Source organism: Protopterus annectens, chromosome 6.part0 (genome assembly GCF_019279795.1).
Source record: "Protopterus annectens isolate FY-2018-M chromosome 6.part0, PAN1.0, whole genome shotgun sequence".
Taxonomy (NCBI): Eukaryota; Metazoa; Chordata; order Ceratodontiformes; family Protopteridae; genus Protopterus; species Protopterus annectens.
In genome coordinates this window covers 1,028,370,527-1,028,398,083 of record NC_056737.1, presented here as the reverse complement: position 1 = coordinate 1,028,398,083, position 27,557 = coordinate 1,028,370,527, and the positions used below count along the sequence as shown (strand labels likewise).

The window sequence follows — 27,557 nt, the reverse complement described above, 5'->3', positions numbered from 1 at the left end:
AAGGCAATAAAACCAGACACTATGTCGACTCTTAAGTAGCATGCCTTAAAAGGACTCATACCCAACACCAGGAGTACTCTTAAGTGGCATTCCTTAAAGGCACTCAAAACAAGCACCAGGGGTACTCTTAAGTAGCATGCCTTAAAGCCACTAAAACTAAACAATCTGAGTGCTCTTAACTTGCATGCTTTAAAGGCACTACTAGCAGACACCAGTGGTACTCTTATGTAGCATGCCTTAAATGCACTAAAACCAGACTCCTGGGTTACTTGTTCATAGCATGCCTTAAAAGCTCTAAAACCAGACAGCAGGAGTACTCTTAAGTAGGGTGCCTTAAAGGCACTAAAACCAGACAGCATGAATAGCCTTAAGTAACATTCCTTAAAGGCACTACACCAGCCACTAGGGGTACTGCATGTCTTAAATAGAGTAACACCAGCCACAAGGGTTACTCTTAAGTAGCATTCCTTAAAGATACTTACACCAGACACCAGAGGTACGCTTAAGTAGCATGCCTTAAAGGCACTAACACCAGACACCAGGGGTACTCATAAGAACATGCCTTAAAGGCACTAAAACCAGACACCAAGGGTACACTTAAGTACCATGCCTTAAAGGCACTAAAACCCGACACAAGGACTACTCTTACATAGCATGCATTAAAGGCACTAAAACCATACCCCAAGAGTACTCTTAAGTAGCATGCCTTAAAGGCACTAAAACCAGACACCATGATTACTCTTAACTTGAGTGACTTAAAGGCACTAAAACCAGTGACCCAGAATACTCTTATGTAGCATGCCTTAATGGCACTAACACTAGACACCCGAGGTACTCCTATGTAGCATTCCTAAAATGCACTAAAACGAGACTCCAGGGGGACTCTGACATAGCATGCTTTAAAGGCACTAAAACCAGACACCAGGAGTACTCTTAAGTAGCATGCCTTAAAGGCAGTAAAACCAGACAGCAGGAGTACTCATAAGTAGAATGCCTTAAAGGCACTAAAACCAGACACCAGCAGTACTCTTACGTAGCATGATTTAAAGGCACTAAAACCAGACAGCAGGAATACTCTTAAGTAGCATGCCTTAAGGGCACTAACAGCAGACACCAGGCATACCTTTCAGTAGCATGCCTTAAAGGCACTCAAACCAAACACCAGATGTACTCTTAAGTAGCATGTCTTCAAGGCACACAAAATAAACACCAGGAGTATTCTTAACTAGCATGCCTTAAAGGGACAATAACCAGACACCAGGACTACTCTTAAGTAGCATGCCTTAAAGGCATTCAAACTAGACACCAGGGGTACTCTAAAGTAGAATGCCTTAAAGGCCCTCAAACCAGACAGCAGGAGTACCCTTAAGTAGCATGCCTTAAAGGCACTCAACCCATACATCAAGGGTACTTCTATGTAGCATGCCTTAAATGCACTAAAACCAGACACAAGGGGACTCTTACATGCCATTCCGTAAAGGCACTAAAACAGACACCAGGAGTACTCCTAAGTAGCATGATTTTAAGGAACTAGAACTAGACACCAGGAGTACTCTTAAGTAGCATGCCTTAAAGGTACTAAAACCAGACGGCAGGAACACTGTTAAGCAGCATGCCTTAAAGGCAGTAACACAAGCCACCAACAGTACTCCCAAGTAGAATGCCTTAAAGGCACTCAAACCAGACACCAGTGGTACTCTTATGTAGCATGCCTTAAATGCACTAAAACCAGACTCCTGGGTTACTCATTCATAGCATGCCTTCAAAGCTCTAAAACCAGACAGCAGGAGTACTCTTAAGTAGGGTGCCTCAAAGGCACTAAAACCAGACAGCATGAATACCCTTAAGTAGCATTCCTTAAAGGCACTAACAAAAGCCACTAGGGGTACTGCATGCCTTAAATAGAGTAACACCAGCCACAAGGGATACTCTTATGTAGCATTCCTTAAAGATACTTACACCAGACACCAGAGGTATGCTTAAGTAGCATGCCTTAAAGACACTAAAAACAGACACCAGGGGTACTCTTACATAGTATGCCTTAAAGGCACTAACACCAGACACCAGGGGTACTCATAAGAACATGCCTTAAAGGCACTAACACCAGACACCAATGGTACTGTTATGTAGCATGCCTTAAATGTGCTAAAACCAGACTCCAGGGTTACTCTTTCATAGCATGCCTTAAAAGCTCTAAAACCAGACAGCAGGAGCACTCTTAAGTAGGGTGTTAAGACACTAAAACCAGACACCAAGGGTACTCTTAAGTACCATACCTTAAAGGCACTAAAACCTGACACAAGGACTACTCTTATGTGGCATGCATTAAAGGCCCTAAAACCATACACCATGATTACTCTTAACTTGTGTGACTTAAAGGCACTAAAACCAGACACCCAGAATACTCTTCTGTAGCATGCCTTAAAGGCACTTACACCAGACACCAGGGGTGCTCTTACATAGCATTCCTTAAATGCACTAAAACCAGACTCCAGGGGTACTCTGACACAGCATGCTTTAAAGTCACTAAAACCAGACACCAGGAGTACTCTTTAAGAAGCAGGCCTTAAACGCAGTAAAACCAGATAGCAGGAGTACTCATAAGTAGCATGCCTTAAAGGCACTAAAACTAGACACCAGCATTACTCTTAAGTAGTATGACTTAAAGGTTCTAAAACCAGACAGCAGGAATACTCTTAAGAAGTATGCCTTAAGGGCACTAACAGCAGACACCAGGAATGCTCTTAAGTTGCATGCCTTAAAGGCACTAACACCAGACACAAGGAATACCCTTAAGTAGCATGCCTTAAAGACAATAACACCAGATACTAGGCATATGTTTCAGTAGCATGCCTTGAAGGCACTCATATCAAACACCAGAGGTACTCTTAAGTAGCATGTCTTAAAGGCACACAAATTTGACACCGGGAGTACTCCTAACTAGAATGCTTTAAAGGCACTATAACCAGAAACCAGGGGTACTCTTAAGTAGCATGCCTTATAGGCATTCAAAGCAGACACCAGGGGTACTCTTAAGTAGAATGCCTTAAAGGCACTCAAACCAGACAGCAGCATTTCACTTAAGTAGCATGCCTTAAAGGCAATAAAAACAGACAGCAGGAATACTCTTAATTAGCATGCCTTAAAGACCCTAACATCAGACATGAGGGGTATGCTTAAGTAGCATGCCTTAAAGGCACTCATCTCAGACACCAGTGGCACTCAAGTAGTATGCCTTAAAGGCTCAAAAACCAGACTGGAGGAACAATCTTAAGTAGCATACCTTAAAGGCACTAACACCAGAAGCCAGGGGTACTCATAAGTAATATGACTTAAAGGCACTCAACCCAGACACCAGGAGTACTCTTAAGTAGCGTACCTTAAAGACACTCAAAGCAGACACCAGGAGTACTCTTAAGTAGCATGCCTTAACGGCACTAACACCAGATGCCAGGAATACACTTTTAAGTAGCATGCTTTAAAAGCAGTAACACCAGCCACCAGGGGTACTCTTAAGTAGCATGCCTTAAAGGCAGTAAAACCAGACAGCAAAAGTACTCTTAAGTAGCATGCCTTAAACGCACTCAAAGCAAACACCAGGAGTACCTTAAGTAGCATGACTTAAAGGCACACAAAGCAGGCACCAGCGGTACTAATAAGTAGCATGCCTTAAAAGCACTAAATCCAGACACCAAGAATAATCTTAAGTAACAAGTCTTAAAGGCAGTAAAACCCGACACCAAGACTACTCTCAAGTAACGTGCCTTTAAAGCACTAAAAACAGATACCAGGAGTACTCAAGTAGTACGCCTTAAAGGCACTAAAACCATACAGCAGAATTACTCTTAACTAGCAAGCCTTAAAGGCACTAAAACCATACAGCAGAATTACTCTTAAGTACTAAGCCTTAAAGGCACTAAAACCAGACACTATGAGTACTATTAACTTGCATGACTTAAAGCACTAAAAGCAGACACCAGGAATAGTCTTAAGTAGAATGCCTCAAAGGCAATAACACCAGACACCAGTGATGCTCTTATGTAGCATGCCTTAAACACACTAAAACCAGACTCCAGGGGTACTCTTTCATAGCATGCCTTAAAAGCTCTAAAACCAGACACCAGTAGTTTTACGTACAATAGCTTAAAGGCAGTAAAACCAGACAGCAGGAGTAATCTTAAGTAGGATGTCTTAAATGCACTAAAACCAGACACCAGGAGTACCCTTACATAGCATACCTTAAAGGCACTAAAACCAGACAAAATGGATACTCTTAAGTAGCATGCCTTAAAGGCACTAACATCAGACACTAGGGGTACTCTTAAGCACTAACACCAGACACCAGGGGTACACATAAGACATGCCTTAAAGGCACAAAACCTGACACCAGGGTTACTTTTAAGTAGCATGCCTCAAAGGCACTAAAACCCGACACCAGGGCTACTCTTAAGGAGCATGCCTTAAAGGCACTATAACCAGACACCATGAGTACTCTTAACTTGAATGACTTAAAGGCACTAAAACCAGACACCAGGAATACTCTTATGTAGCATGCTGTAAATGCACTAACACCAGACACCAGGGGTACTCTTATGTAGCATGCCTTAAATGCACTAAAACCAAACTCCAGGGGTACACTGACATAGCATGCCTTAAAGGCATTAAAACCAGACATCAGGAGTACTCTTAAGTAGCATGCCTTAAAGGCAGTATAACTAGTCAGCAGGAGTACTCATAAGTAGCACACCTTAAAGCAATAAAACCAGCCACCAGCAGTACTCTTAGTTAGCCTGCATTAAAGGCACTAAAACCATACAGCAGGAATAGTCTTAAGTAGCAGGCCTTAAGGGCACTAACACCAGACACCAGGAATACCCTTAAGTAGCATGTCTTAAAGGCACTCACACCAGACACCAGGGGTACTCTTAAGTAGCATGTCTTAAAGCCACACAAACCAGAGACCAGGAGTACTCTTAACTAGCATGCCTTAAACACACTATAACCAGACACCAGGTGTACTCCTAAGTAGCATCCCTTAAAGGCACTAAAACCAAACAAAAGGAATACTTATATGCAGCATGCCTTAAAGGCACTAACACCAGACTCCGAGGGTACTCTTATATAGCATGACTTAAAAGCACTCAAACCACACAAAGAGAGTACTCTAAAGTAGCATGCCTTAAAGACAATAAAACCATACAGCAGGAAGGCCTTTATTGATTCGATGTAGTAAAAGTTCGATAACGCGATATAGACGTGACTTAAAGGCACTCAAACCAGACACCAGGAGTACTCCTAAGTAGAATGCTTTAAAGGCACTCAAACTAGACACCAGGAGTACTCTTAAATAACATGCCTTAAGGCCACTAAAACCAAACAACATGAATACTCTTAAGTAGCATACTTTAAGACACTAACACCAGGCACCAGGAATACTAAGTAGCATGCCTTAATAGAACTACCACCAGACACCAGGGTTACTCTTAAGTAGCATGCCTTAAACACACTCAAACCAGACACCAGGAGTACTCTTAAGAAGCATACCTTAATGGCAGTCAAACTGGACACCAGGATTACTCTTAAGTACCATGCCTTAAAGGCACTCAAACCAGGCAAAAGGAGTACCTCAAGTAGCATGCCTTAAAGACACTATAACCAGACACCAGGAGTACTTTTAAGTAGCATGCCTTAAAGGCATTCAAACCAGGCACCAGGGGTACTCTTAAGTCACATGCCATGAAGGCACTCAAACCAGAAACCAGGGGTACATTTAAGTAGCATGCCTTAAAGGCAGGAAAACCAGACAGCAGGAATGATCTTAATTAGCATGCCTTAAAAAGATTAACACTAGACACCATGGGTACTCTTAAGTAGCTTGCCTTAAAGGCAGTAAAACTACAGAGGAAGATTACTCTTAAGTAGCATGCCTTAAAGACACTAAAACCAGACACCATGATTACTCTTAAGCAGCATACATTAAAGGAACTAACACTAGACTCCAGTGATACTCTTAAATAGCATGACATAAAAGCACTCAAACCAGTCACAAGGAGTACTCTTAAGTAGCATGCCTTAAAGGTAATACAACCAGAGAGCAGGAATACTCAAGTAGCATGCCTTAAAGTACTAACACCAGATACCAGGAATACTAAGTAGCATGCCTTAAATGCAGTAAACCCAGACACCAGGGGTACTCTTACATAGCATGCCATAAAGTCACTAAAATGGACACCAGGATTACTCTTAAGTAGCATGCCTTAAAGGCACTAAAACTAGGTTGGGAGGGTGGTCTAATGGTTAAGGTGTTTGCCTTACAAACACAAGGTACAGGGTTTGAATCTCACAGGGGATAATTTGCTAGGCTTAAAATGTCTCGCAAGGGCAGTTAGCCTAGTACTAATCTATGAACCTAGACACCAGGAGTACTCATTAGTAGCATGCCTTAAAGGTACTAAAACCGGACAGCAGGAGTATTCTTAAGTAGAATGCCTTAAAGGCACACAAACCAGGCACAAGGAGTACCTTAAGTAGCATACCTTAAAGGCAGTAAAAAAGACACCATGAATACTCTTAAATAGCATGCCTTAAAGGGACTCAAACCTGACACTAGGAGTACTCTTAAGTACCATGCTTTAAAGGCAAGCAAAACAGGCACCAGCAGTACTCAAGTAGCATGCCTTAAAGTCACTAAAAACAGACACCAGGAGTGCTCTTAAGAAGCATGCCTTAATGGCACTCAAACCAGAAACCAGGAGAACTCTTAAGTGGCACACTTTAAAAGCACTCAAACCAGACACCAGGGGTACTTTTAACTAGCATGCCTTGAAGGCACTCAAACCAGAAAGCAGGAGTTTGCTAAAGTAGCATGCCTTAAAGGCAGTAAAACCCGACACCAAGACTACTCTCAAGTAGCATGCCTTAAAGGCACTAAAAACAGACACCAGGCATACTCTTAAATAGCACGCCTTAAAGGCACTAAAACCAGTCAATATGAGTACTCGTAACTTGCATGACGTAAAGGCACTAAAAGCAGACACCAGGAATACTCTTAAGTAGCATGTCTTAAAGATACTAACATCAGACACCAGTGGTACTCTAATGTAGCATGCCTTAAACAGACTAAAAACCAGACTCTAAGGGTATTCTTTCATAGCATGCCTTAAAAGCTCTAAAACCAGAAACCAGGTGTAGTCTTAAGTACCATGCCTTAAAGGCAGTAAAACCAGGCAGCAGGAGTACTCTTAAGTAGGATGCCTTAAAGGCACTAAAACCAGACACCAGGAGTACTCTTACATATCATGCCTTAAAGGCACTAAAATGAGAGAGCATGAATAATCTTAAGTAGCATGCCTTAAAGGCACTAACACCAGACACCACAAATACTCTTAAGTAGCATGCCTTAAAGGAAGTAACACCAGCCACCAGGGGTACTCTTAAGTAGCATGTCATAAAGACACTTACACCAGACACCAGGGGAACTCTTAAATAGCTTGCCTTAAAGGCACTAACGCCAGACACCAGAGGTATTCTTAAGTAGTATGCCTTAAAGGCACTAACACCAGACACCAGGCATACTCTTAAGTAGCATGCCTTAAGGGCACTAACACCAGACACCAGGCATACTCTTAAGTAGCATGCCTTAAGGGCACTAACACCAGACAACAGGGGTACTCATAAGAACATGCCTTAAAGGCACTAAAACCAGACACCAGGGGAACTCAAGTAACATGCCTTAAAGGCACTACAAACATACACCAGGAGTACTCTTAAGTAGCATTCCTTAAAGGCACTAAAACCAGACACCATGAGTACTCTTTACTTGAGTGCCTTAAAGGCACTAAAACCAGACACCAGGAATACTCTTATGTAGCATGCCTTAAAGGCACTAACACCAGACACCAGGGGTACTCTTTATGTAGCATGCCTTAAATACACTGAAACCAGACTCCATGGGTACTCCGACATAGCATGCCTTAAAAGCACTGAAACCATACACCAGTAGTACTCTTAAGTAGCATGCCTTAAAGGTAGTAAAACCAGACAACAGGAGTACTCATAAGTAGCATGTCTTAAAGGCACAAAAACCAGACAGCAGGAATACTCTTAAGTTGCTTACCTTTAAAGGCACTGACACCAGACACAAGGAATACCCTTAAGTAGCATGCCTTAAAGGCACTAGCACCAGACACCAGATGTACCTTTAAGTAGCATGCCTTAAAGCCACTCAAACCAGACACCAGGAGTACTCTTAAGTAGCATGTTTTAAAGGCACACAAACAAGACACCAGGATTACTCTTACCTAGCCTGCCTTAAAGGCACTATAACCAGACACCAAGGATACCCTTAAGTTGCAGGCCTTAAAGGCACTAAAACCAGACACCAGGAATAGTCTAGGTAGCATGCCTTCAAGGCAGTAAAAACTGATACCAAGACTACTCTCAACTAGCATGCCTTAAAGCCACTAAAACAGACATCAGGAGTACTCTTAAGTAGCATGCCTTAAAGGCACTAAAAAAAGGCAATATGAGTACTCTTAATTTGTATGACTTAAAGGCACTAAACGTAGACACCAGGAATACTCTTAAGTAACATGTCTTAAATACAATAACACCAGACATCAGTGGTACTCTAGGGGGGGGGGGGGGGGGGGGGGGGGGTGGGGTGGGGGGGGGGGGGGGGGGGGGGGGAGGGGGGGGGGGGGGGGGGGGGGGGGGGGGGGGGGGGGGGGGGGGGGGGGGTGGGGGGGGGGGGGGAAAAAAAAAAAAAAAAAAAAAAAAAAAAAAAAAAAAAAAAAAAAAAAAAAAAAAAAAAAAAAAAAAAAAAAAAAAAAAAAAAAAAAAAAAAAAAAAAAAAAAAAAAAAAAAAAAAAAAAAAAAAAAAAAAAAAAAAAAAAAAAAAAAAAAAAAAAAAAAAAAAAAAAAAAAAAAAAAAAAAAAAAAAAAAAAAAAAAAAAAAAAAAAAAAAAAAAAAAAAAAAAAAAAAAAAAAAAAAAAAAAAAAAAAAAAAAAACCTTAAGACTTAAGAACCAGGAACTGGAAAGGTTTCTAAAGGGAAAAGCCCTTAATTTCAAAAAAAATTGGGCCCAAGAAGAAGGGAGCAATGAATCAAATACTCAAACAATTAACAACAATACGACCAGCCATATCCAAGGGGTTACTGATAATACCCTATGGATGCTGTTAACATTTGCTAGCAATATTTATTCTGTTTGTAATGTGATTACCAAGAATTGGGGCATTCTTTCCACAATTAGTGATCTACAAGGTATTATTGGGCCTAAACCTAATTTTATATTTAGGAATAATAGAACATTAAAGAGTCACCTTTGCTATAGGAATGATACATCAACCATCCAGAATAGATCTGATAGATTGGGCACCTACATATGCAGAGATTGCACAGCCTGTAAATATAATCATAGCGGTAGAAGCTTTGTACACCCATTTAAGGGTTTCACTTTTAATAGCAACCAATATGCTGATTGTACAACATCTAATGTAGTGTATCTTGCCTATTGCACAGTATATTTTAGTTTTTACATAGGTAAGACTAACAGGCAGTTGAAAGAGAGAATACTGGAACACTACAGGGACATCAGGGACATCAAGACTTGTAAAAAGAGCAGTGCTATAGCCATGCACAATAAGAACGAGGGACCAGATCACAATTTTAAGTTCCTGGTTCTACAAGTCCTGCCAGAGAGACTAAGAGGGGGCAATTTGTCAAATGACATGGAGGTTGCAGAACAAAAATGGATTATGTTGTTTAGTGCAGATAACCCACCAGGTTTAAACAATATGGTGTCCTTGAAACAGTTCTTAAAAGCTCGTCCACTTAAGCATTGACTGTTATGATTTTAGAATTTTAATGCTTGATTTTATTTTACTTATTGCTATTATAGTTTTGACATTATGACACACTAAGTTGTCTATGCATTCCTTACGTGTATACACGTTGTTCATCTACATATGTACACTTACATTTAAATATATTTTTGTCTTTTTTATACATCTGTATACATACATGCACACATATTTATACTTACATAGATATTTCTATATTCCAGTATGCCTTTTCATACACATACACATTACATTATGACATGGTTTTAGCAGTTTTAATATATTATCATTAACTATGACTTTTATACATAATATGTGTTTTAACACTTAAGAAGTTTTGAACCAGATATATGTATATTTTAGATATATTAGAGTGAGTCATTTTTAAGTATTTGTATTCAACATTGTATCTTTAAGACTTAATTGATAGCATGTGCTACATTATAAGGAATGAATTGTTTTTGTGAGTTGTCTGATGAAGGGGCACATCCCTGAATGCACTTACCTGTTTTATAATAAACTTCCTAGCTGTGGTACAGTTGGTGTCGGTTTGCTACTTTAGGTATGTAAATATGCCTTCTACAAACATAAAACTTTTCCAAGTAGATAAAATACAAGCAGTGGATCGAAGCACAGCTTTCTCGTTCATACAACTCAACTCACTACCATAATGCGTGTTATGCTATATGCAGATATTACAAAACCATATATATATATATATATATATATATATATATATATTTAAAATGTGAACATAATGTAAATGGGATCATGATCCACTGATCACTATGGGAGCCTGGTACAGTCAAATGTACATTTATGATCTAGGTATTCCCCTGGCATTCAAGATGGGTTTGACTGATACTTTCCCAATTAAACCAAATCCTCTATCTGCTCTGAGTTTATGTATCCATCTAAGTTCACACCTCTCAGTCCTGTTTTTCAAATTCCCTATTCTATTTCCAACTTCAACATGCTCCAATACAAGAAATAGGAAATGGTGTCTATGGCCAGTTCGCTGAATGTATTTAGAGAGAGCACTCATATTGTCTTGTAACCTGATGCTATTAATGTGCTCTCTTATAACACACATTATGCTAGTAAGTTGAGTTATATCCTTACCCACTGACTAGACTGCATTTGTGAATGAGATTATGACATGAGAGTATATTTGTTATTAATTCTGTAGTAACAGTATCATTGCTTACATGTATATAGGGATAGTGCATGTATGTCTATTCACTTGTGTAGTAATGTTTTATGCTGTTACAATATTTATGTAATTATTATTACATTTATACGTAGGATTAGTTGAACATCATTTTCAGTATTTTAGTACATTCTATAGTTTTAGTGCATGCATTGTTTAGTGGGAATGCTAGAATAACCTTTTGACGTTATATTACTTTAAATGTTTAGCGTTGCCTGCGTATAGCGGAACACGCAGTATGGCAGTGAATTGGGCTGCACTTTTATCCATTAACTAGTGTGTATTTGTGAATGAGTCACTGATATGACAATATATTTATTTTGATGAAATAGTGTTTATTAATACTGTTTATTTTATGCACTAAGTAATATTATCCTTATATGTAAGGTTGGATGCTTATTTTTGGCATATTATAGCTTTGATTGATGCACTGTTTTTACGGCAAAGTCAAAAAGTTTTTACTCAATGGATTTTGCTTTAAGTGGTTCCAAAGCATTTGCTGATAAGCATCATGCCATTGCATTGGCTTGTGCTTTCTCACTAATTAGAAGCATATGTGAATGGATTAGTTATGTAAATATAAAACTGTTCTTTGCTTAGTTTCTTTGTATGGTCTGATGAAGTCACTTGTCCGGTGGTGAAAGCGATAACCTTATTAAACATTATTTATTTTATTCGGAGGTCTAAGTGTGCTGTGTATGAATGAGAAAGCCGTGCTTTGATCCACTGCTTGTACTTTATCTACTTGGATTGTTTTCTTGTTTTTGTGCAGTGGTTCCTTCATCCATTGCGTGATTTACTTGATTTATTAAACATGAAAAATTGCTAGTATAACAGCTTTTGCACTAACATGGATCTACTAAAGGATGCAAAGTGTGAAATCATGTCTGTCATTAATGACAGAATACAATCATCTGTGATTTACGAAACAGGAAAAAGAAGGCATCAGGGATGTTCTGGCAATGCAGGGACAGGTATGGGGTACATGGTGCATGTGTGACTGTGTGTGTGTGTGTGTGTGTGTGTGTGTTTATGTGTGCGTGTCTGTGTGTGTTTATGTGTGCGTGTCTGTGTGTGTTTGAAGGTATGTATTGTGTGTGCGAGAATTAATGGGTTAATGCCTGTGTTACATGATGCAACCCCCGCCACTGATAACAGCAGGAAGTGCTGATCTGCCCTGGAATTCAGAGATATGCAAATTAGCCAATAATGAGGTCTTTCCTCATTGCAGTTAATGCTTTTTTCAATCACCATAGCCATTACTGCAAGAGTTGGAGGTCTTAGGGAATCTTTGGGACTGTCTTTAATTATTTTACTTTAAACATTAAGCAATAACCAGCTTGTATTTATTTTATCTCTCTCCTTTTTAATAAATTTATCATTTGCTTTCACAAATATAGCTGCACTATAACTTTTCATATAAAGTCACTGATTAATAGTATCTGGTTTAATTTATTCTTGTTAACTCATGTTCAGGGTTTTACTGGCTGCTTGGTTACATTTTATATTTTCAAAGTCAGTTGTAAATGAAAAGAAAAAAACACTCTTTATTTGCTTTGATGGAGTTTGCTTTGCTCCAAAAGTTAGACAGTATCAACCATTTTGCCATATAACCACTAATGCACTTTTTACAGTATGTGCAAACACTTTTCTCACTGAAGCCTTAATTACCCAATTCCAAGAGCCACCTGAGGCAACTCGAAGCTTCTTCAGACCTACTGACCTGTTTTCTATTTCTTTTTTCTTTTGAGAATTGCCATTTTCTTGTTTGAAATTAACCATTGAAGATTTTAACTGTTCTCTTCAACAGTTTTTTGAGTATTTGGCCAGCAGGACACATATAGCCTCTCCTGTATACAAAACATTAAGACCAAGTAAAAGCACAGAGCCAGAAACTATATTTAACAAGTCTCACTTGCAGGAAGATACTAGAAAATGTACAATAGAATATAAATAAAATATCAGACATTTTTAGCTACTAATACAATGATTGTACACTTAATCCATAAGATGTCAACCCATGAGCTATCACTCAGAGATAGGCAAATTTGCCAATAATGTGGTCTGGGTCAATAAGCTACTGGCTGGCTGGTGTCCAGTTGTCCTCCTTCGGTTACCCGGGAGAGCTCAGTTGAGTGAAACCTGAATGGAAAACCAATCAGCCTGGATGCCAAACATGAACTAAGATTTGCTACACTCACTGTAGGTTTACTAACAGGACAGTGCTCAGAAGTAAATAACATGATGGTAAGGAGGAGGCTTGGCATCCGCTGTATCCAGGAGATGAGATAAAAGGCCAGTACAGCAAAGTCACATGACTTTGGATCAAGAGACTATTACTCAAGGAGAGGACAGGCTAGAAATGGTACGGGAATTGTGATGGGGGGAAGCTTCAGAAGATAATGATGGATGTCTACAGAATTGACAGACTCATGGTAATCAGACTACAGTGTCAGGATAGGGCAATATTTCATAATCTCAACCTATGCACTACAACACGTTTGTGAAGGCAAGGAATAGCATGCATTCTGGGAGAAGTTACTGAACCTAATATATAAAGCATGATAACATGAGCTGGTTTGGATAATGGGTGACCTCAATGCACATAATGGGGCAGACAGAACATATTATGAGGATTGCCTGGGTCCACAATGGTGAGGCAACAAGAATAAAGGAGAAGTCATTCTAAACTTATAGCTTGATGGTGGCCAACACATGAGTTGGCAAGAGAGAGTCAGAAAATCGCATACTAGAATGGCCAACATGTTACCCAGGTAGACTTCATCCTTGTAAGGAAAGGGCACTGGAGTCGACTCAGTGATTGTAAGGTCATCCCAGTGAAACATATGGATCACAGCATATACCATTGATTGCCACAATCAGCTGTAAGCAGTGGTCAGAAAATGTTCTGAGACCAACAGAGCTGGAAAGAAAACACAAGAGTTCAATGAATAGTCAGGGTTCTAGTACCTTAGGGAGGAAGACAAAGCAACAAGAGTTGAAGAAGAAGAAGAACATCAGCATCACAAAACAGCATGTGTGAGGATCTGTGGCCAAGCCAGGTACGAAAATAAGGTGTGTAAGGAAATCTAGTGTTGGAATGCAGAAGCCCAGGAAGTAACAAAATGGAGAAGGGTTTGAAAAAGTGGGATATAAAAAAGACAGGCCAGGACAAGAAGAAATACTGGTTAGCTAACAAAGATACTAAGAGATGAGTTGCAGTAGCAAAGAACATGGATTTAGGGGCACTCTACCAGCTTCTGGATAATGACACAGCAAATAGCACAGAAACTATTAGGTTGCAAAGCAATGAAAAAAGGGTATAGAAGATAGCAGGAGCGGCCTTAGCTCAACTGGTGCCCTAGGAAAAAGGGCTTCATGGCACCCCCACCACACCACCTGGTGCCCCCATCCTGGTCTGCCTACAGCAAATAAATACTGGAAACGCACCCCTACTAGACTGATGCCCTAGGCAGCTGCCTGGTTGGCCTATGCCTAAAGCCAGCTATGGAAGATAGTCATTAGACATCCTTCATAAGGGATGCCAGCAACAAGCTGTTCATCAGCTCACAGGACATCAAAAGCAGATGGAAATAGCACTTCCAGAAGCTTCTGAATGAAGACAACCCCACAGAAGCTAAACTACCCTAGACACGGCCTACAGTGACAAAAGGGGAGGAGCTGTACTGTCTCAGACACAGGCTATGATGGAAGAAGGGGAGGAGGCCACCATAGATGAAATAACAGCAATGAAGTCAGGGAAAGCAGCAGTATCAGATGAGATCACAGCAGATATGCTAAGGACGTTGGGTGAGATAGGGGAGAAATGGCTCCTGAGAGTACTCATAGCAGTGTGGAGAGAAAGGCATATTCCACATGGCTGGAGAACAAAAATACGAGTGCCAGTGTACAGGTATAAATGGGACGTCCACAAGTGGGGAAGTACAGAGGTGTCAAACTCCTGAAACATTGCATGAAAGTTCTAGAGAGGGTGATTAATAAATGAATATGCAGAGTAGTAGAAAGTAAGATGGGAGATGAACAGTTCAGATTCAGATCAGGATGGGACACAACTGATCAAATGTTTACAGTGAGACATATAGTTGAGAAGAAGCAAGGGGAAAGAGTGGAGGAATAGGCTTGACATAAATCCTACATAAATACAGTATTCACTTTGCATAGGCATAGAAATGCAGCCATATTAAAGCTGTCCTGCATCTTCATTTTATATTTTACATTTTATATGCAGTTTCAGTAAGTGCAGTTTCAATAGAAATGAATGTTTCAGTGAAGGATACAATTAAGCTCAGTGAAATAACCTTCAGGCCAAAGCACTAAAAAGGATAAAATGTGCTAACAGAATGTGCAAAACATTTGGGACAAACAGATGTTGTTTAGATGGTAGAAGTCCTGGGGACCAAGGTTAAAAAGGCATGTAGAAGTTAGTATTATAAGAGCTACTTTAGTCAGTTCAGTTTGGAGAAATAATGTTTATAAGGCTTGTTTGAATCTTGTTGAATAACTACACCTACCTGCACTGTATACTGCTACTACATAATAAAGCACATTTGTCCAACATAGTGAGTAAAGACTTTTATTCTGATATATCTACCTCCACTGTATGCTGCTACTACGTAATAAAGCACATTTGTCCAACTTAGCGAGTAAATACTTTTATTCTGATATATCTACCTCCACTGTATGCTGCTACTACATAATAAGCCACCCTTATCAAGCTCTAATGAGAAAAGGCTTTTATTCTGAAAGGTAGAAGAAAATTTGGGACATAAAGGAGAAACTGAGATAGCTGACATTTGTCCAGTACAGCCAGTGGCGGCTGGTGACTTCAAATCAAAGGGGGGCTGCAGGAGACAGCTGAATGGGTGGGGTCAATGGGAAGGGGTGCGGCCAACTAGAAAGGGGAGGAGCTATGCTCAAAACCACAAAAATTAACTAAATACACTGCCCTGGGTGCCAAACCGTCATTATGAGAGTCCAATCAAGACAAAATGAAGTGTAGAAGAATAAAAATATTTCAATGCATTGGCTGCATGACAGCTTACTTAATATCTAGATGGAAACAAAAAGGTTGTGAGGCATGAAAAAATAAATTACTTTTTAAATACATTAATGGAATGCCAGTCAAAATCAAGTATAAGAAAAACAAGCAGCACTCAACTCAAACCACTTCTTGCACTGCTGTTCTAATTATAATTTATATTCATCTTTATTAAAGTACCAAGTAACATGCTGAAAGTAGAACTCTCTGATGCCCCCACTTGTAAAAATGTTTCTTATCCAAAAAAGACCTGCTGCCTGACAACTATCTACTTGTTTCATGGGGAAAACATGATCAAAGTAAAAAATGAAAAGCAAACAAGAAATAAGCTCAAGATACATTGCTTAAAAGGATTACTGTACAGGTTATGGACCACACGATTGGCATTCTGTTTAGTTTACGGGTAAAGCCTGCAGAGATGACTGGAAGTCTCCAAGTGTAATGAGCTTCTTAAAATAATGTAATCCTGTCCTTTATTACAAATACTATCATATGCATTTCAATACCCGAGGCCTATACATTATCTAGTTAAGTACTCTCTACATGGCGACAACAGAAAGGCTTTCAATGTTGGCAATTCTTTAACAGTATGCTTATTAAAGCTTACTTGCATCTTACAATCTCAGCCAAGCTTACCTGATGATGGTCATTAAAGTATTGCTACTTAAACACAGAGCAACAGGCACTTTGAGTAATAAGCATAAATCAACAGTACAAAAAATATGACAGAAACCAGACCACTCTGCAAAAATCAAGGACAGATGAAAAGCCACTCTAGTACTTGTGTCTACCTTGGATGGGGGGGATGCTCTGCACATTTACACTGCATAACTACTCCTTGCCTTACTTCGACACATCCAGAGTCACTACATGGGGGAGTGGGGTGCAATAAGTATGTCACAATTTGAAATGTCTCTGGCTGACTGTGATGGCCCTGACACATTTGTCATAACTCTCAACCTCAGAGCAAGAAATCTGGACAAAGCCATACAAAGAAGTGAGACAAAGGCCCAAAATAAGGACAATTTTTAAAATATTGCTCTTATAAACTTAGAAAGATAATAGAATAGGTCTTGCATTAGTATGAATTTTCTGAATGGTATGAAATCTGAAACTCAAATGTCTGTCATTATTTTCTACCTTCAGTCTTTAATGATTTGTCACTAATTTTCCAAAAAAAAAAAAAAAACACAATTTTATGAAAAATGAACCAAAAATGTGATGTAAAAATATAAAATAGCCACACAATACAGCTGGGAACCTGTCAAAGAAGGGACACTTTAATATTAGTACTGTTAACTTGAGTAGCTGACAAAATAAAAGAATCTACATGCATTTCTGAAATAAAAGTAATCTATAACTCTGATTATTGCAGTTATTTCTTAATTGTAAACCCTCCATGTTTTCTTCCAAAATTGCTATTTTGCGGAGGGATTATTAGGGGAAGAGAAACATTTTGAGCCAAAATCAGGGACAGTTGAGAGGTTTGGCTATGCCTAATTCTATAAAGCAATTTATTTGCATGTACCTCTCAACCTGTTAATGCAATAAATCTGGACAAGGCCAAATATATTGGGAGAACATATAAACAGTACTAAAAATTGCTCTTGTATAAACCGAGACAGTTGATAGAACAACAGGTCTTACTTTAGCATGCATTTTTCTGAAGGTTATGAAGTCTGAAACTCAGTGTGTCATTATTTAGTGACTTAATTCCTAAATGATTTTGCCAGAAAACCACAAATTTTATGAGGAACAAACCAAAAATAAGAAGCAAAAATCTATTCATTCATTGAAAATCTGGACAGTTGGGAGGTATAGTTCAGCTGGGGCTGTCTTTAAGTTTGCCGCCCTTCCCCCTCACAAAATCATGGAGCCTCCCCCTGCAGCCATTCCAATGATCCATTACTTGGCTATTTCACTCCATTTACAATAAACACTAATGTGCATACTGATTTACTTCTATGATGATTTGGACTTCATTTGAAAGTTTTATTTTGCATTTTACAGCACAAACACTAAGACATCTGCTAAACAAACTTAGCATTAAAACTTCTCTGCCCTTGAAACTCACATTCATTGAAACAGCATTGAAACCCACATTCAAAGAAAATACATTTTACCAGTGGCAGATAAAGATTAATTCTGGGCTGTTTTCAAATCATAGCCCCCTTGCATATGAAACATACATGTGCTCTTTGATACACCTTCCTATTGTTTTGAACATTTTTCCAGTAAACAATGAAACAAAATGCATGCACCAATAATGACAAAACTGCCCAGTTCAGAACATTTCCATCATAAGTCTACTCAGACTTCTACAGTCCACCATTATCAGTAAATATGCACAATTCTACAGTCCACCATTATCAGTAAATATGCACAATTCTACAGTCCACCATTATCAGTAAATATGCACAATCTCTGAAGAAGTAAAAAAGTCATCTAAATAATTCCACATTAAATAAATCTGTAACTAATGAAGAGGTTTGCTGCTAGCAAACACCTTTATATTTCATGGTTTCATCGAAAAATAAAGCGTCTGATGCCCCTGAGGAATAAATTGCCTATATTACATTAAAAATGATAAGCTAGTAATATTGCAATAGATGGATGGCAAACTGATAACAGGCTCATAGTTAGTATCTTAACTTTTTCAGTTCGGCAGCATTCACCCCTTGTGGGAGTAGAACCTTCTGCATCAAAAGCAAGTATACAACCTGTTGTGCTATTAACAATGCAAGCTGACTTAGCATAAGCAGCACTAAACTTCTCTTCCCCTGCAGCTCTCAGCTCCTTGTAAAATCTACTCAATACTCAACTGCATCTCAACTTCGCAGCACAAAAAATCTGAAAAAAGCCAAATTTATTGGGGTCAAAGGCCAAAACCAGGGACACATTAAACATTGCTTGTATAATCTTGGAAAGTTGCTAGAATAAAATGCTGTGTTACCACCATACATTTTACTGCCAACGTCCCTGAGCAACATACCACTATGCCAAATCAGCTGCTTTGTGAAAGAAAATGCTGTGTTACCACCATGCATTTTACTACCAATGTCCCTGTGCAAAACAGTCAGAGCAACATACCACTATGCCAAATCACCTGCTTTGTGAAAGAAAAATGCTGCGTTACCACCATACATTTTACTGCCAAGATCCCTGTGCAAAACAGTCAGAGCAACATACCACTACTCCAAATTGGCTGCTTTGTGAAAGAGAGGAAGACTGAAACTTAAATGGCTATCATTTAATGAATTCAGTTCTCAACATAGCAGTCAACATCTTAGCACAAAACACCTGGACAAACTCAGTAATGAGGGAATACGGCCCTCAAACATATTCAGTGAATTCAGTTCTTGCCATAGCTGTCAACCTTAGCACAAAAAATTGGACAAAGCCAATAATGGGGTAATACAGTCCCAAAAATAAGGACAAATTTCAAATATTCATCTTAGAAAATTGCTAGAATAAAAGGTTGTTACTATGCATTTTCTGAAGAATATGAAGTCTGAAATTCAATGTCAATTTTACTTCTGATGGAACAAAAACAATTTTCAGCAGAGGCCCAGGGAGAAATACTGCAGACACATGTCTTTATAAAATGGCAGGACACCAGAGCAAATCCACACAAACACAGGGATGAGATGCAGACTCCACACAGAAGGAACCCCAGCCAAGAATCAAACCACAAAACCTATAGCTGTGAGACAGCAATGCTACCACTGCACCATCAAATATGCAAGGAATTAAACATTCAGAAACCTGAAGTCTGAAATTCAAATGCCTGCCAATTTTATTTAACATTTGTTAATCAGGACAATCTGACTTGGAACAAAAAAACAATTTTCAGCAGAGGCCCAGGAAGAAGTAATGCAGACATGTCTTTGTTACATGGGAGGACACAAAAGCAAACCCACACAAACACAGGGAGAAGATGCAGACCCCACACAGAAGGCACCCCAGCCAAGAATCAAACCTGAGAACCTGCAGCTGTGAGGTAACAATGCTACCACTGCACCATCAAATATCAAGCATTGCAATATTTAGAAACCACATATATTATGAGGAACAAATCAGATCACATATGAGGCAAAAATCTGCAATTTTTTTTTACAAATGGTGGTGGGTAAGGAATTCAGGTCCTTAACACCTGCATACAAGGTACAGGGTTCAAGCCTGAGTATCTCTACCCACCACCATTTGCTCTCTCTAGCCACCAGTATATAGTAACTGGGGCATTTCACACACACACACAGCCCTTCACCTACTTGACCAAGTGACCGACCGAACAGTAAGCCACAGACTGACTGATCCAAGCAATCCCAACGACCGGACTGATCCGCGAGACCAAGCCCAGCGACCACCTGAACAGCAAGCAAGCCACAGACTGATCCAAGCGACTGAACAAACAGACCAATCCATGAAGCCTTTGATCCAGCGACTGAACAGCAAGCAAGCCCACAATCCAAACACCTACCTGAAGCCCACACACTGAAAACGTCCCGCGAGAGCAGCTCAGTCCTCCTCATTGGTCCTGACTGTGGCTGAAGCAGTCCAGAGCTCCTCTGTTCTGTGCGGTCATCACCACACAGATTCCTGGTACCTCACAGCAATGGTGGCTGGGTACCTTTGTTACCTCTATGTCCATATCAGGACTGCTGGCAAAGGCAGTCTTTGTTTTTATGTTTTACAGATTTTTTTTTTGTTATTTTCTAGGTGGGAGGGCTGCAGTCCGGCAGTCCGATAGGATGGGCTGCCCCTGAGTACAGCACTGGTTAAGTAAAAGATGAAGGCATTTAATTAATATACCTTAAGGCTTGTCAAACAGGGCAATGCACTTGAGCTTCTCCATGTTAAAATCACCATAGAAAACATCTTGTACCACTTAATTGAAATGTATAGGTGCCCTTCTATGATCCAGAAAACCCATAACATGTATTTTAAACTTACTGGAAACACTCACCAAACAACCCAATACCATATTTATGAGTGACTTTAATTACTCCACTATTAACTCTCTGGGAATCATATACAAAACCAAATGTACAGGCACAGAGATTCCTGGATTTTGAAACCCACACTCCCTGGACCAGACTGTCAATACACCAACCAGGAGTGCAAACATACAGGATCTGCTCCCCACTAATATGGGTGACTGCTGCACACCCCCTAGTGTAATGTCTTCACTGGTAAGGTTAGTACACAAAATGGTCTCCTTTGAAGTAAAAATAAAACCTGTAACCCCAGCTAACCCTGGAATATTCAAGAACTAGTCTAAGGCTAACTTTCTACTATTAAGTGAAAATCTGGCAAAATTTGAAGCCCCCATAAACCCTGAGAACACTGTTGCCTATGCAGAACTGTTTACAGAAACCCTATAGAAGTATGTCAATAGCTGCATACAGACAGCTCTTACCACCAGGAAGAAGTACAGAACTAACTCAAGAAACAAGCCAGCCAGCCTGGTGAAATCATAACATTAATAAGCTGTATAATAGAGAGAATAAAAGCATGGCAAAAATTAGGAGGTGCAGCATCCAGCAGGCTAAAATCACTCTCAAACAAACAACTCAGAGGAAAAATAAAGTCTACCAAAGCCAAATTTGAGGTAAATTTGGCCTCCCATGCCAAGGGCAACCAAGAGGCATTCTTTAGCTATGTCCACAACATCAAAGGCAATACACAGTTGTTAATGGAGACACCTACTGAGCCAGAAGATATAGCAAACCTACTGGCCAACAAGTTCATCTCCAGCTTTATCCCTCTCTCCCTCTCAACCTTCCCTCAGGAAATGCCATCAAATATCACCCCCCTATCACTAGGGATCAGGTCCTTAATGCTCTTTCTAAGGCCAAGAACACTGCATCAGTGGTCTGAGAGAATACCCCAGGATGCCTTTGAAATAGAATGAAACATGGCCTACCAGGCCTCCTGGAATTGCTTTGTGCCAAAAAATGGAGAACAACAACAGTCATCCCTCTATACAAAGGTGAGCCATCTACAGATCCTGGAAACTACAGACCCATAAGTCTCACTAGTCTCATATGCAAAGCCATGGAAACAATTATCATGTAAATGATAATTAATGGCAGGAAACCTCCAGACGTTGGATCCAATCCAATTTGCTTTTGTCAGGGCAGATCATGCCTAATCAACTTGATGGACTTCTTTGAAAAGGTCACCACGGCAATTGATGAGAGCAAAATGATTCACACTGTCCACCTTGACCTGGCCGAGGCATTTGGCAGAATGTCCCACTCAAACATTGTTGTCAGACTCAAGACATTAGGTATAAACCTTTATGCCACTTGGTAGATAGCCACCTGGCTCATAGACAAGACCTAGGAAGTTAGAACTGGGGAGTCCACCTCTAGAAAGAGGCCAGTCACAAGCAGAGTCCAACAGGGATCAGTTCTGGAACTGCTAATTTTTGGCATTTACCTCTCAGAGGTGAAGGTCGATGTCAATGGCCTCTAGTTGACTAAATTTACAGATGATTGCAAATTTGGAGCATCATAGAATCCTCCACCAACGCAAATGTTCTCCAGGAGGGGCTGACACAGTTAAGTAACTGGCATCAAAGCCATGGACTAAAAGTAAATGCCAAGAAGTGCATAATAGTATCTTTTGGGAGGTCATCTAACCCTGGTAACTATCATATTGACAACAAAACCCTAAGAGTTGACCCAGTTGTCAAGGACATGGGGACACACATAGTTAGTAATCTAGTCTTTGACCATCACATGTCTACAGTGGTGAGGAAATCATTCTATGTTGGGCAACTTATAAACAAAGGTATTGCATCTAGGTTCAAGAAAGGCATTGTCCCACTGTATGTGACATTCATCAGACCTATCATTGAGTACAATGTTCCTTTTCATATGTACCTAACCAGGCATATCTAATAACTGGAACATCTACGGAGGTTCCTCACTAAAAGAATACAGGCCATAAGTAACATGTCCTGTGCAGACCGCCTCAAGGCCCTATCCACGTGTTTTGTCTCCTGCAGACTGTTGAGGGGAGATCTTTGCCTGGCATATATTGTTAGACCCCACCTTGATGTACATCCTGCAAATCCAGAAAGCAAACAGCACCAGGATTACCCATTCCAAAGACTTAAACCTTGCCTGTGATATAAATAGGACCTGCTGGAGAGACAGGTATGTATCCCAGAAACTACCCTGTCTATGGAACAGGCTCCCCATCCATGTAAAGCAAAGTTCCTCCCAAACCCAATTCAAGTGTAACTTGGACAGTTGGATGGGGTACAGAAAATTAATCCCTTGTTTGGCACCTATGTCTCTAATGGGCACAGGCAATCTGTAAATACTTTATCTTCCAGGCCCTCACTTGTAAATGTTTCATCTCCAAAGCCCTTGCTTACACTTATCAAGGGTATCAGAACTAGTCAGAGATTTGGGATGCATGGCTAGGCTTAAAAAGGCCTTTGTGGTTGTTAGCCTAGTATACACCTATGAACCTATGAACCTATTTATTCCAGTTCTTACATAAAGTCCAACTGGGGATTCCTAGACTTGGAAAAAACATAATAAGGTCCCAAGAAAGCCAATTTGAGCAGTCCTTCAATGGTTCTAAGTCCAAAAAACACTGGTAGATTCAGTGCAGACTAAGTACAAGGACTGATGACACAAGTTTGAACAATGTTTGGAGTCACAGAGGGGCTCCCAGTGACAGTCAAGGTTCACCTCTGAGCCACTAATGTTCATACTGGTGATGGACTGCTTTAACAAACACTTCGGAGAAGACAACTTAACAATGCTTGTTTATGGTGATGATGCGGTATTACAGGTAGACTCCGAACAAGAATTTTAACAAAAGACCAGGGAATGGAATGCAAAGCTGAAGGAGTATGGGATGAAACTGAGAACAGATAAAATAGATACAATGGCAGCAAATCGGGGAAATCAGAAGAAGCTGAGAAATGAGATAGATAGATCAGAAAATAGGGGTACAGATTAACAGCTTTAATATCTGAGAGGGGTAGTTGAGGAGAGGGACAGTCTGAATGAGGAGGGCTAAGCTAGAATCATTGGGACTGCAACCAACTGGCACAGATGTTAGGGGTAGTTTGTGACAGAAGAATGCCAAAAAAGCTGAAATGTGAGGAGTACAAAACAGTAGTGTGATCAGTACTAATGTATGGTACAGAAACCTGGAGAGAGAAGTCAGAGCAATTGATGAAGATACAGGTGATGGAGGTGAAGTGCCTGAGGTGGGTGGTAGAATGCACACTGTGAGACAGACAAAAATGAGCACATCTGAGCAGAAGCCCAAGTTGCTCCAGTTGTAGAAATGTTCAAAGAGAACAGATTACAATAGTTTTTGACAAATGTGAAGGCAAGCAGAAGACAATCTCATAAGGAATATTTGGGACAGACAGGAAGAAGGCAAAAGGAAATGAGGTTTCCTAGCAAACAGATGGATGGGTTGTGTGAGTGCAGGCCTGTGACCATCAGGCATGACTGCTGAGGAAGGTAAGAGCGTGGCACTGAATCTTGTAAGATGGCGACAGTTGACATGACACCCCAACCCCGTGTAGAAAACTGGGAAAAAAGGGGTTTGATGATGATGATGAGATATCCCAAACTAGTTTTCTTAGACTGCTGCAGCTGTTCGGATAGAATTTAATAGTAATAATGCAGCTTCCATGTTCTTATGATGCTTTTGAAGTGACCTTGTAGTGAGCTGGTGAAAAAATATTGTATTTCTCTCAGAAAGTGGTATCTGAAATTGTGACTAACAACTGTTTTAATATTCTGTTTTTAGGTTGCAGCAGAAGGAAGACTGCTAAAGGTATGTAAACATTTCTGTCATGACCAATTAAAAAATAATTTGTTTTACACTGATGTATCTGTCTTAATTTATGGATAGCTATCTAACTCATAGGATCATGTGATACAACAAGGCAAGTCTGAACAGACACCAAAATACTGTGTGTCTGTGTGTGTGTCTGTGTGTGTGTGTGTGTGTGTGTGTGTGTGTGTGTGTGTGTGTGAATGCAGCATTACACAATATTATACTTAGGAAGTGGAGTGTGCTTTTCCAGGGTTGGCAGTTCCCAGTGCAAAAGGCAGCAGAGACCGAGTCAGACGAGGAGTCAGAGGGGAAGCCAGCAGCAGGGGATGATCATGCCAGCTGCAGGTGTGTGCACTGTACCATGGCACTAGCAAAGAGGCAGCAGATGGCATAGAACTTCACATCATAGTATGCAAGAGATAAGCAAATGCAGTACAGTAAAACTGATGAATGCAAAACTAACACCAGGCTCTGCTTAACTATGTATAGGATAGGCAATCTGTACAGCAGACATAGGCATCCCAAGTAAAAATGTGCAAATGACAGAGCAGAGTTACAGACATTTGCACTAGTGGAGAAAGGGAGTACAGTAGCCCATGTCTTTCACAAGTGCGTGAGTGTGAATGCTGAGGAGTGTGAAAATTATTAAATAGTGCATTAAGTGAAGTGTCAGTACTGGTATTGGTGTGTGTGTGTGTGTGTGTGTGTGTTACTGTTGAGAAATGCTGGGGTCAGTAGTAGAATATACTACACTGGGGGTTGTGGTGGGGTGAGTGTGGGTGTGCAGGAACACAGCTTCAGCAGTTGTTCAACATCAGGGCATGCGTGGAAGAGGGTTCAGTATGCAGTGATGAGAGCTGGCTGTGCCAGGAGTTGCTCTGTATTTAACATGACCAGAGCTGGATGCTGCTGTGCTGCAGGACTTGAATGATGTCTAGATGCTGCTGTGCTGCATAACTTGAATGATGTCCAGATGCTGCTGTGCTGCATGACTTGAATGATGTCCAGATGCTGCTGTGCTGCATGCCTTGAATGATGTCCAGATGCTGCTGTGCTGCATGCCTTGAATGATGTCCAGATGCTGCTGTGCTGCATGCCTTGAATGATGTCCAGATGCTGCTGTGCTGCATGCCTTGAATGATGTCCAGATGCTGCTGTGCTGCATGCCTTGAATGATGTCCAGATGCTGCTGTGCTGCATGCCTTGAATGATGTCTAGATGCTGCTGTGCTGCATGCCTTGAATGATGTCCAGATGCTGCTGTGCTGCAGGACTTGAATGATGTCCAGATGCTGCTGTGCTGCAGGACTTGAATGATGTCCAGATGCTGCTGTGCTGCATGCCTTGAATGATGTCCAGATGCTGCTGTGCTGCATGCCTTGAATGATGTCCAGATGCTGCTGTGCTGCATGATTTGAATGATGTTTGCTAGGAGATATGACAGGATGATGGCCATGACCGTGGGAATGATCTCCTGGAGTAGACACGTCTACAACAGATGGTGCAATGGAAGTCACATCTGTTAGCATCTCTTGATGTAGCAGATGACCATCTCCAAGGATAGCCCCTCACCCCTGGTAGGTGAGACAGAGAAGACATTACATCTTCCAGTGGTGATTCAATCTATCTAAGAAATCACACAAATGGGGCATGCACTCACATAGGTCATCACGCACACCCTAGAACTCCCTTCATGTCTTTGCTATGGTTGTGGTGGCACTAGCCTGTGCCTTCATGATGACCCTGCACATATGTTAAGTTGTAACTACTGACACACCAATTTCAAGGGAGTGCAGTAGCCATGTCCACAGCAAGCACCATTACCCACCCTTCTGTGTTCAGTTCTCTTTCCATGTGTAGTAGGGGCTGGGGCAGATTCAGAAAGCTGTCTGCTGGGGGCTGGACATTTCTCTGAGCAATAGTGTCTTCATCAGCCTGTCCTCCTTTTGATGTCTAGGTTGCCTGGGTATCTGCAGACATAAAGACTGCATCCGCAGTCTGTGTTGGGGATCTGTCCCTGACTGTTTCAGCTCATTCTGTCATTTTTATGGGCTGCAGATACTCCAACATCAGATGGGGTAGTTCTATAGTGCTGGTGTTAGATAAAGAATCTTCTGTGAATACACCAAAGCACAATATCCAATGTAAATATGATCCAGCACCATGACTAGACATGCAATTGATATTTGTACAACCATAAACGTCATAAAAGTAATACCCATGACTGTATTTGTGCAGATAATTGTGGTTGTTGAATCCCTACTGAACCTGCAGGTACTGATACACTGAAACATGACTACATTCCTAGAGTATCTGCAGTGGATTCACTGTGGGACCTGTCCAACTTTGCTCTGACATCCAGCACTGGACTGTGAGGGTCTGTGGAGGTGGTACTCTCTTTGAGAGATCATTAACTCCTCTGTCTCCATGAGGGGTAGTATATCAATGGGTCTCCCAACTGTTGCCTTGTGTTCATGTGGCATGGCATTTGCTCTCTGAGTGGCACCACAGATCACATCAGTGGCACTGTGGTGCACCATTTCATACCTGCAGTCCTACCCACCAGATTCACATTGTTGACAATCTGACCTCAGGCAGTCCCAGTATGGCTAGTTGGTTGCAT

General features: G+C 40.6%; 1 protein-coding gene across 1 annotated transcript in view; it reads left to right on the top strand.

The window, feature by feature from the left end:
• Positions 1-27,557, top strand: part of LOC122804652 (inter-alpha-trypsin inhibitor heavy chain H3-like) — a 1,432,534-nt gene that overhangs the window by 91,563 nt on the left and 1,313,414 nt on the right. The window contains exon 2 of the mRNA XM_044074635.1: positions 24,906-24,932. Within this exon, the coding sequence (XP_043930570.1) occupies positions 24,906-24,932 (27 nt within the window). The remainder of the gene's footprint in view (positions 1-24,905; positions 24,933-27,557) is intronic.